At 35.8% G+C, this 12,118-nt stretch overlaps 1 protein-coding gene across 7 annotated transcripts; it reads left to right on the top strand.

The window, feature by feature from the left end:
• Positions 1-716: 716 nt before the first annotated feature.
• Positions 717-8,515, top strand: LOC132126146 (nuclear transcription factor Y subunit alpha-like). 7 transcript variants are annotated; one of them, XM_059537239.1, is made up of 10 exons: positions 717-874; positions 2,539-2,675; positions 2,863-2,937; positions 3,737-3,883; positions 4,410-4,541; positions 4,655-4,760; positions 4,880-5,028; positions 5,141-5,317; positions 6,007-6,117; positions 7,900-8,515. In XM_059537239.1, exons 2-10 carry the CDS (start codon positions 2,595-2,597, stop codon positions 7,957-7,959), a joined length of 1,038 nt encoding a protein of 345 aa, XP_059393222.1. In that variant the 5' UTR covers positions 717-874; positions 2,539-2,594; the 3' UTR covers positions 7,960-8,515. The 7 variants fall into 7 exon arrangements, with proteins under 7 accessions (XP_059393222.1, XP_059393223.1, XP_059393221.1 ...); XM_059537240.1 differs by lacking the exon at positions 7,900-8,515 and having other exon boundaries at positions 2,863-2,901; positions 6,007-7,009; XM_059537238.1 differs by lacking the exon at positions 7,900-8,515 and having other exon boundaries at positions 2,863-2,934; positions 6,007-7,009.
• Positions 8,516-12,118: the final 3,603 nt, after the last annotated feature.

Raw genomic sequence — 12,118 nt, 5'->3', positions numbered from 1 at the left:
TAAACAGCAGCAGCTGGCTAATGTCAAATGGCAATGCACTTGTATTTTCATGTAAACATGTAAATAGAATTAGAGCTGTGTGTATTTAATGTGCAGAATAAAATCTGATTGTAAACAGATGTACGAATGTTATTTTTCCTCTCAGTTTAGAAAATAAGAATATCACATGAAAATTATTTAACTTTAATAAAATAGCATATGGTAAAATAATAGATTTAAATATAAATGTGTTTTCCACAGATATTAAAGTATAATGGCTAGGTTTTATTCCTTTTTTCTTCCTTTTTATTTTTATTTACTTTAATTTTTTTTTGAGGAAGAACAAAATCTGCCTTGAAATCAGAAAACATGTCTCTGGAAACCAAATTTGCTTAAAACATAAATGGATTAATTAATTAAAATAAGTAATCTATTCTACAAGCTATATTTATTCTAATTGATCATTCATTCAATTCTAAAATGTAACATAATTAAATTATATATACGTCCAGAATTAACATAATATTTTTAGGCTATGAAATCTTTTGTTTATTCAGGACCTTCAGTGACTATTAATCACATGTATTGTGATGTACAGGTTTTATTCGTACATTTTATGTATTTATTTTATTTGTTTCTTTCAGTTATTATATTATTTCTTTGTTTAATTCCATTTGTCCTTTCGCATTGCATAATTCACTGCTGTTCTAGTCAGACACCCAGGGGTTGAGAGGGGCGGGGCGTTTGTCTTGTAGGAGGAGCGTTTGAGTTACTGTTCCTCGCGGATTTTTTCAGAGTGCGCCATTTTGGATCCTGAGCGAGACGCGTCGTGTGATTGGGCTCCAGGCGCCGCTATCGGAGCCAATCAGAGGTGCATCGCGCGGCGGCACAGACGGTGAGTGAGCGCGGCTGCTGGGAGGGGACGGGACGCGGTCGGTTAGCTGGGGATTGGTGTGTGACCGACCAACCAAATGACTAAAATCATTATAAACAGGAATAGTGCCGTTTGTGTATGTGTCGAGGTCCACTGTTTGTACATCATGCACGCTTTTATTTCTTTTGTGGTTAAAACGAAAAACAATGTCGTTTATTTTGTTGTTTTTCTGTTTAGCCGAGCTGGCGTCTCACATAGGCCCAGTTTTGAGCCACTCTTTGTTTTAATATTCGTTGACTTTCGCAGTCTAAGAGGTCGATTGGAGCCAATAGGTCGTTGTTTTGGTTTTAAATAAACTAAATGAGAGTTAATAAAACAAAATATTAATATATATTTGATTTAAATATAATAAAAAACACGCTCGTGCGTGAAAACATTGAGGTCGATGTGCTAATGTAAGTTAGCGCTAGCAATAGCTTTATGTAAGCAATATAAATACTGCAGGTTTGAGTTGTTTTATGTAATTCGTGGTGATTAAAGGAAAAATGAGTTTGGTTTATGAGAAACACGCATGTTGCAACAACAAAAGGATCTGTGAGATACAGACTACATTTGACAGAAACTAGCCCTGAAATCCAAACACAAAATGTTTTTCGTGTACTTTTAATCGTACATTTTGCTCGTCGTTTATTAACATCAGCGTGTAATCAAACATTTGAGCAGCATATATACATGTCTAAACTGTGTCGTCCTTAATAAATAATAAAAACATACAGTTTTACATGTTTTACATACTTGCATGAAATCTACAAGGTCATGAAAGAAGGATAGGCTTGTAATGTCATTAAGCACGACGTTTATGGCAATAATGTAAATACGTTAAGATTTGCATTTACTTAGTGTGCAGAATAAAATCTGATTTTGAACAGATTTTCCTTTTGCTTCTCAGTCAAGATTGAAAATGAACCAAATTATTAAATGATGAATGTTTTTGTTTTAACAGAGAACGCTGTCTATTTTCTTTATTTTTCAAGCATACAAAAACAGTATTTCAAGACAAAAAGCAGGACAGAATTGCATTGAGATCACACAACAAAAAGGTTGTTTAATTACTAGATTTTTTTGTTTGTTTTTTTTTCATGCAAATTTCATATTTTTCAGGGAGACTGAGTTAAAAAAAAATCACAGAAGCCATTCAACTGTAAACACTTTATTTGAGAAAAAGTATCAAGTAAGTTGTGGTATCAAATGTTATCACTCTGATATATGATGCAAAAAAAAAATTCTATATTCATGTACCATGTATGTTTATACGGTACTCCAAAGTACTGAACCATAAACAAAATTAAATAGGCCTACATCATACTCATAATAATGATGTATCAGGAAACAAAGTTATCCACCAGGGTATTAATTTAATACATACTATTAGAGATTTAACTTTTTTCCCCTGGGCTTAAGAACACATTTGCATATGTACATTTTGGATCTGCTCACTAGTATCATATATATATATATATATATATATATATATATAGAGAGAGAGAGAGAGAGAGAGAGAGAGACAATAATTTAAAGAGCTTCCTTAATGCTAAAATGAGGAATGCTGTAAACCAGCAGGTAAGTCAAGCATGTGCTGTTGCACAACATTTCTGATTTGTGCAACAACTTGTGCTATTTTTCAGACTTCAGTTCCGTGCTGATCTCATAACTCATAACCCGCAGCTGTGAGACGACAAACATGGAGCAGTACACCACCACCACGACAACTAATGGAGAGCAGATAGTGGTGCAGGCCAGCGGTGGACAGATCCAACAACAGGTAATTTGAAACATTTGCATGCACATAATGAGGAAACATATTAAAGTATGTATGTCGAGATGCATAGACTAGTATTTTTAATATATCTATTAATAAAGTATCTCAGTGTGGTATAAAACCACAGAAGAAATGTTTTTTTTTTTGTATTAACTAATGTGAGAGTCACGGTCCCTTATCTCTGGCCCAGGGCACAGTGACTGCGGTGCAGTTGCAGACTGAGCCTCAGGTAGGCCAGACTGCAGCCCAGCAGGTCCTTCAGGTAGTGGTTGGCTCTCTGAGCACCTCTGCTGTCTGCAAATCTCCATGCATGCCATCTCAACATTGCATTGCACAGAGATCCGTTTTCTAGTGTTGCATTTAAATAGTGATCAATGCAATGTTAAAATATCAGATATCTGTGACATTTGCGCTTTTTGCATCCGTCTCAGTTTTTTTGTTTATCATTCACCATGATTTACAAGAATTCTCCAAGTACATAACAGCTGCATGACCAGTTTATTGCATATCGGAAGTTTACATACATTGCACTTTCTTGCATGCATCTGTGTTTCGCATTGTTATAATGCTTACATAAAATGTATATAAATATCAGTTGTCACATTATATTTTGGTAAGCAGATATTTAAAGGGATAGTTCACCCAAAAATGAAAATTAGCCTCATGTCGTTGGAAAACTGTAAGACAAAGTTAAGATATTGTTTATGAAATCAGTGGGCTTTCTGGCTCTGAATAGACAGCAATGCAACTGACACTTTCAAGGTCCAGAAAGATACTAAGGAGGACATCATTAAAATAGTCCATGTGACATCAGTGGTTCAACTGTAATGTTATGAAGCTATGAGAATACTTTTTGTGTGCAAAGAAAACAAAAATAACATTATTTAACAATTTTTTCTCTTCCGCGTCAGTCTTCGACATGGATTCATAATGCACACAAAAAATTGTTAAAATGTATAGGATTTAGACATTTGTGTATCAGATATGATACATTAAGCTTTATATGGTTATCTTTATCTTTAAAGCTGACATAAAACAAGTTTTTCAATGCATCCTCTCCAAAGGTCCAAGGGCAGCCTCTTATGGTACAAGTCAGTGGGGGTCAGCTCATCACTTCCTCTGGGCAGCCCATAATGGTACAGGCCATGACAGGAGGACAAGGTCAAACCTTCATGCAAGTACCGGTATCTGGTACACAGGGGCTGCAGCAGGTGGGTGGATCTAATGTTACGTTGAATTGTTGATTAAAATATACTTTTTTCACTAACATACTGAATTTGTCTAATAGTTGTGCAGTGGTTTTCAACCAGTGGGCCTCAGAAAACTGCCCTGGTTTAAAGATCATAAGACAAAACAACAAAAACAATAAAGATTTCATACATTTTTTTGCATTTGATGCAGCATTCCCACAGTCTTGGAAAACCTGTATATATGAGGAAGAGTTGTTGTGAAAAAAAGTCCATTAAATAAATTAATATAAAATGTTAACTCTATGCAAATTTTTATAATAAGTATACAGTTATTCCAAGTATTTTATAAGGGAAAAAAATTAAGTAAAATTATATTTTTAAAAGTCTTATCCTTAATTCTGGTCCAGCAAATCACAAACAACTGGAAAAGTTTTGCAGCCTTCAAAAATTGCTGTTGACATGACAAGGTTGAGAACCACTGCAATATATACTGTTCCATCAAAATACTGGGTATGAAGTTGTAATAAAATGACCAAATATGGCACAGATTCAGTTGGTACAGCCCAGTCAAATCCAGCTTCCTGGTGGACAGACATTACAGCTACAGGGTCAGCAGGGACAGACCCAACAGATCATCATTCAGCAGCCACAGACCGGAGTCACTGCAGGACAGAACCAGGTGTCTTCATTTTGTCATCTATTTGAGTAAATATAAAGGAACACCCTCTATAAACTGCACTCTTACAGTTAATTACATATCATTAATACAGTTCACGATGAATGTTTTCTTAGGGTCAGCAGCAGATCACTGTACAGGGTCAGCAGGTGGCTCAAACCGCTGAAGGACAGACTATTGTCTACCAGCCTGTTAATGCAGACGGGACTATCCTACAGCAGGGTAACACTGCTACTCTTCTACAAAACACTGAGCCGTAAACATAAAGCAGTTCAATAGACATGTTTACACTTCTGATGACATGTAATTAATCTGAATGCATTTTGTGATTGTCCATCCAGGAATGATCACTATTCCAGCTGCATCATTGGCAGGAGCTCAGTTAGTCTCAGCTGGATCCAACACAAACACCACCAACACCGGTCAGGGCACAGTGACAGTCACTCTTCCCATGGCGGGAAACATGGTCAATGCTGGAGGAATGGTCATGGTAAGCACTTGTGTTCATTCTTATCTATTACCAAAAGTGAGTTCTTGCTATAGAGCTAATCTATTTAGATCACACTTCCTAATCTTATTGTGTGTGTTTATAATTGAATCAGATGGTCCCAGGGGGTGGCGGGTCAGTTCCCACAATGCAGCGCATTCCTCTTCCTGGAGCAGAGATGCTGGAGGAGGAACCTCTCTACGTCAACGCTAAACAGTATCACAGGATCCTCAAGAGGAGACAAGCCCGTGCCAAACTAGAAGCTGAGGGCAAAATACCAAAAGAGAGAAGAGTATGTGTGATTTTATGCCAATAACAATGACTTTATATAACATATACGACTATATTTATATAAAACCATTGTATCCTTTCATCTTTTTAATCATTGTCATTAGAATAGTAAAGCAGTCCTGATTGTTAATTTTATTAAATCACTTAAAATATTAATAATATTTGGCATGTACATTTTACCATATATATAATTTTTGGGGCTGTTTATAAGCTTAACCTATAGTTTAAGTTTTATCTTAAAATTCACATTTCTATAAATTCTTAAAATGTCTTTAAAAAATAGAAATGGCAATAAAATATATTAATACTATTTGGCACATTGTGTGTAAACATTTTTATACAATTCATTAATTATACTGCAGCTTTTATTGATATTCCTGGGTAATTTTGCTTGAGGTTTGTTATAATTCCCTTAAAATGTTAAACTACTTAAACTGCAGTTAATTTACCCTGATCAGTTTAAAAAAACTAAATTGAAACTTTTATCATTAAACTATTTGTTTGTAATTTATTTACATATTAAATCATGTTTGATCTTTTGTTTCTTGCATCTTTTTGTTCATTATTTATCTTTGTCATAAGCACACAAAAGCAGCTTCATTTTCTGTAATTAATTACAAACAGTATTCAAAATATTTGACACGTTTCTGTTCAAAATGCAGATATTCAATATATTTTTTTACCTCCCAGAAATACCTGCACGAGTCCCGTCATCGTCACGCCATGGCCAGGAAGCGTGGAGACGGTGGACGTTTCTTCTCTCCGAAGGAAAGGGAAGAAATGGCCATGCAGGCCCTTAAGGTGAGCGAGGGGCTTGAGCTCAGCTCTTATTGGCCAGCCACCTCTGCCCCGCCTCTGGGGTAAACTATCCAATCCCAGCCTGTGTCCGACCCGAGAGACTGTATGCACCTAATTTAATTTAGATCATCCATACCCTGCGGCTCTGTGTCTGAGCTACCTCGTGCGTCTGTGGCATACTCATGTCCAAACTGTCTCTGTCTGTGAGATAACTGACATTTCCAACCAATTAAACTGAACATGCATACTAAAATCTTAGTATATATGTTCTAGTATATAGTATACAATGTACAGATTAAACCCCATGTTTGTAAATTCTATGCTGCCTTGTAGCATTTTTACTACTTTACTAATAATTCCATCATTAGGTGCATTTCTTTATGTGCAGCTTATAGATAGTATGTTTGAACTCTGCTGATTGGAAGTGGCTTCTTTCAAAAAGCTTCAATTGTAAACAAGGGTGATTAGCACATTTTATCCTCTCACTGTTAAAGGTTTCTTATCTTAAATGTCTGACTGCTACTTCAAAAGGAAATCTTCAACCTTGACGTCTTTGTTCTGTCTGCATTTCTGCTGTTTGTCCTATCATGCTGTATTTCTACCCAGACTGCTTGTGATACTCACTGGATGCTGCGATGCATTAAGCAGTGTTTATTTGTCCTTTTTACCATCTTACTGGTATGAATAGCCATTCAAAATTATCTGTTTTCATTTGTGATGTATGGCTTGGCTTGCACCCTTCAACGCTCTTCTGTCCTTGCCCAGAGCTGTGGCTTTGGTATTGCTTTTGCCATTTTGTTTCTTACAGTGGGCTGTATGTGGGCTCTTGTTTTCATTTCTGTTTGTTACTTGATGATATATATGCCCTTTTTATGCAAATAAACCTTTGTTCATGCCTTGCAGTTTTTTTTTTACATTATTAGTTAAACCTCATGTTGCGTTTTGGTAATTTTGACCCAGAGAGGATATTTTTTCCCCCAAAACTAGTTATTGTTACTGCATTAGACTAAAATACACTGACTTTGCTCACATATAACAACTTGCCAAAATAACTTTGTACTTTTTGGGTATCCCCAACCACACACACCTCTTGTTAAGCTTGTGGTGTTCCCAGTCAAAAATAAAATCCCGCACAAAAAATTGCTCATACCTTTCTTTAGGTTATATTATTACCAAATATTGGATTCAGTGTTCTAACAGGTTTTTGTTGTTCAATTAACCATCAGTTTTCGAGTCAACAAAAAGCATTATTTGTGGATAATTTTGGCAGAGTTCACTCCGTTCACCCAGGTGCATAAGCTCAGAAGCCTACAATGAGTAATTTTTTTAAAGAAATACAAAACCTCTATCGAAACTGAAAGAAAACAAGTTGATAAAAAGACAGAATTCAAGATTTGGTGATAATATAGTATAATGAGGGATTTACAATCAATTCGAGGAAGGACATTTTTGGCCAGGGGCAACAAGCTAGGCAAAGGATTTTCAGCACAGCGCAAGGGTTAAATAATTGATTTTTATTGCAAAAAAGGGTTGCATACAAACTAATTCTTCAATAGAAAAAGTAATATATCTTTAGCTTTATTAACTGATGAATAAATCTCAAAGATGGTTTGAAATGCATAGAGTTGAGTTAATCACTAATATTTTGTATGTATTAGACACATTGATAACTATCAGAAAATGCTAATGGTTCCACCAGGTAAGAGTTCAACACCAGTCATTCCATCATAGCATGAAGTATGGATGAATTTTTCATAATCTTTCTTTATCTTCCTTTTTCCTCAGAAATCTGAGCAGGATCAGTCTGAAGAGGACACAGTGGTCCAGATGATTCAGGTGGCATAAACTACACTTTCCTCCACATATGTTTCAGTCAGTCCTTGCTTGTTTAAAAGCTCAATTTCAACACATAGTTGATTTGGACTTCTCCAAGTCTAAGTCCTATTTATACTTCTATTTTTTTTCAGTTCTTGTATAGAGCAATGTTTTTGTTATTCAGTACTACCAGGTAAAACATGCAGATATTGTGAATTTGAGTTTTTTTAAACCATCTCACCATAGCAAAAGGTGTTTTTGTATTTATGAGGAACGACTTTTCATTTTGGGGTCAAATGTGTTTATTATTTGTATAGACATTTAATTTCATTCCACTCCATTTCTTTACTCAATTAAAAAGTAACAAAAATGTGAATTACTGTTAAATTTTGTAGGCGTATTGGATGTTTTTACGTGTACTGGATCAGACTGTGAATTGTTACGATTTTCTATGCACTTAGTCTTTTTAGTTGATCCACCAACCATTTGTAAATCTGCCTACTACAAAACATCCTTTAATTAAAACTTTCATTTATCTCTGTATTTTCTATTGATGTCTCATGAAAATAAAGGCTGATGCTCTGTACATGGTTGCAAAATCTGCTTTATAACTTTAACTTTTGTTAAATGCAACATTTCAAATACTGAAATGTTAGACCATTTTTAGTGTTTACACATTCTCATGGGATGTGTCTGGCCATGTTTGTGTTTCCCTTTGCCAAGTTACAGACACACCTATTTAATTGCCATAATTTTAGATCCAAGATGCATCCGTACCCTAAACTCTACTGTAGTTGTTTTAGTTGAGGTAAAGGAATAGATCACCCAAAAATTAAAGTTCTGTCATCACTTACATGATTTATTTTATGAGGAGAAGCACATTGTATTAAAGGGATAGTTATTACAGAAATTTGATGTTTATCTGATTACCCCCAGGGCATCCAAGATGTAGGTGACTTTGTTTCTTCAGTAGAACGCATTGCTGTCTGTCAGTCTTATAATGGAAGTGGATGGGAATCACGGCTTTGAGAGTCAAAAAACAAAAACAAATTAAACCCTGCGGCTCGTGACGATACATTGATGTGTAAAGACACAAAACGATCGGTCTGCAAGAAACTGAACAGTATTATATTTTCACTGCAATGTCCAAACTGTCCTGAGCGTGTTCTCAACAGCCGGTGCCTTACGTGTCTTTTTTCTTCTTCTTGCTTTACGGTGGAACGCAGACTTATTAGTGCATTACCGCCACCTATATCTCAAGTGGAGCCTTGACACTCCTAACTGAGATTAAAGATAGATTGTCAATAATCCATTTGAGAGATAGGTGGCGGTAATGCACTTATAAATCTGCAATCCGCAGTAAAGTAAGAAGAAGACAGAAGTTTGGACATTGCAGTGTAAATTAGAGGTAAAAAACAAATACTGTTCAGTTTCTTGCATAGACCGATCATTTTGTGTCTTTACACATTAATGCATTGTCACGAGACGCAGGATTTAACATGGTTTTGTGTATTTTTTTTTGACTCTCAAAGCCGTGATTCCCATCCAGTTCCATTATACGACTAACCGACCGCAACGGTTTGAGTTAAAAATCTTTGTTTGTGTTCTACTGAGGATACAAAGTCACCTACATCTTGGATGCCCTGGGGGTAAGCAGATAAACATCAAATTTGTATTTTTGGGTGAACTGTCTCTTTAAGGAGATCTGATCTCCTTAACACTAGCGTGCGCTAGAATGGAGATAATTAGGCTACAGCAGATTGATTGTTTACAGTGGAGGGCATTATATAACTGAATCAGTTGTAACTATTATTTTGGTGGGCTCATATTAGCATATGAAGAGTGAGGCATTCAATTATTTTTCAAATGAAAAGGGCTTCGAGAATACTTCAAAGACTACACAATGTGTCCTCAAATCAATGCAAAACATGTCATCAAAACACACAACAGATAGTAACAGCAGTATGTTTTACCATTATCATTAGCCAAATGCAGTATAGCTCAACCCAAACCATACAGACACATTTTATGGTACCTCGATTTGGAAATTAAGAAATTAATCAACAAAAAGAAAACAATGATAATTCATGTACGAAACACACAGGGTTAGTTCTTTGAAATTTTCAATTTCTGTCATTATTTACACATCCTCATGTCATTGCAAACCTGTGAGATGGTATTTCTTACATCAGTACATCAATTACAACAATAAAAGTAGATATAAAAACTCTGTAAAAGGGGTCCACATTTGTGTTCCACAGAAAAAAAAATCACAAGGTTTTTAAAAAACAAAAGAGGGTGATTAAAAAGTGACAGAATAATAATTTTTTGGGTGAACTGTCCCTTTAAAAATACTTTCATACTGAAGCAAACTTCATGCATTTCCAAATATCCTTTGGCAGTGAGCTGACATTCATTACACTTAGCATTTGGGCATGATCCCCCTTGACATGCACCAGGAGTTAGATGGCCACACATCTGCCCAAAAGTTCAGTGTGAATTTCCATTTAAATCGTTTCAACAGATTCCAGTGAATGTTTCTCATTCCCGTTTTAGAATGACACTAATCCCACTGCAGCACTTGGCTACACTGTGGAAGAACGGTAGGATGATTATGTCTAAAACACTGCTCCATAAAGTTTGCAACCACTCTGTGTTTATCAAGACAACCTGCACACATGGCGTAAAGAACCTGAAACAGAAAAAGGTGAAAGCTTAGCATTTTAACTTAAGTAAAGCATTAGGGTAAAAACGCATGAAAGCTGTATCTGTCACTGACTGTAAAAAAAAAAAAAAAAAAAAAAGTAATTTTTGTTCTCAGAATTGCGTGATATTATCTTACAATTTTGAGAATATCTCACGATTCTGAGTTGTTGTTTTTTTTTCTCGCAATTGACCCTATGCAAAGATCCACCCTTATTAGTTACTGTTGCTATGTCCGACAAGCATTACCGCTCACACACCACACATCAAAATCAAGCGGCAATTTAATTTAAACTGTAATTTGTCAACTGGCTGCCAGAGTCTTTCTGCAAAAGGGAGTCAATCCCATAGATTCCCCATGTTAAAACGGCCAAGCCGTTTACAGCAGAAAAAAAAAAAACATGTTTACAGCCTGGTTCAAAAAATGATTTTGGTCTATATAGCTAATTTTGCCCTTCATGACAACTGTGAGGTGGTTGAATTTTTTTAATAACTTATCAGTTTAAATTATATTAAGCCTGAAAGTTCTGCATAATTAAGGGCGTGGCCACTTGAGTGACAGGTGGATTGCCGCTACTGTCATCGCCGTTGAGCTATGTGGGCGTGGTTTCAGCAGCCAGCTCCCGCCTTTTTGCCCATTTTTGATTATCCAGGAGTGACCTGTGGTGACGTGCTGCCAAGATAGCGACAGCTGCCTCTTTTGGCATGAAAAACGCTCTTCGGAAACCTATGGGTGACGTCACGGACACTACATCCATGTTTTTATAGTCTATGATCAAAATACATTGCGGAGCAAAGAGGAAACTGACAACATGCAGTGAGACGACAGCGCAGGTTACTTTAGGCTCTGACACAACTCTCCGCTTTAAGAAATTCAAAAAGTTTTTGTGGCACTAATGTGTCATGATAGATCACTGTAATGCCTCAGTTCAAGCAGCACATGAACCGATCGTCTCTTCCTCTTTACTAGTTATAGCATGAAATAAACATGAATGAACATCAGAACATATTTTCTTTCAAAGGAAAGACATCAATACACAGATTTTCAAGTTCAAGTCCAACGACAATAATCTACTCTCCTGTCTGATTTGTTTTTCGGGCAAAAATGCCAGATTCAGTATTATGATTGGTCAGATCTCCTGTCAATCAAACCACCTGAGAAGGGTCAATTGTGAGTTTATATCATGCAATACATACTTTATAACTTGAAACTGCCAGTTTATATCACTAAATTCTAAGAAAAGTCATAACTTTGAGTATCTAACTTGAAATTCTGACTTTATACCTCGCAACTGTGAGTTTATGTCACGCAGTTCTGAGAAAAAAGTTTTAAAAAATAATTCTGACTATATCATGCAATTCTAAGAAAAAAAAGTTATAACTAATTCTGACTGTAGGCTAACTCACAACTTTGAGTTCATATCTCACAATTCTGACTTTATAACTCATGACTGCGAGTGTGTAACAGGTGATATAATGAATTCAT

The sequence above is a fragment of the Carassius carassius genome, chromosome 44, assembly GCF_963082965.1.
Source record: "Carassius carassius chromosome 44, fCarCar2.1, whole genome shotgun sequence".
Lineage (NCBI taxonomy): Eukaryota > Metazoa > Chordata > Actinopteri > Cypriniformes > Cyprinidae > Carassius > Carassius carassius.
Note: the sequence above shows the minus strand (reverse complement) of the source record. Positions and strands in the feature narration are given on the sequence as shown.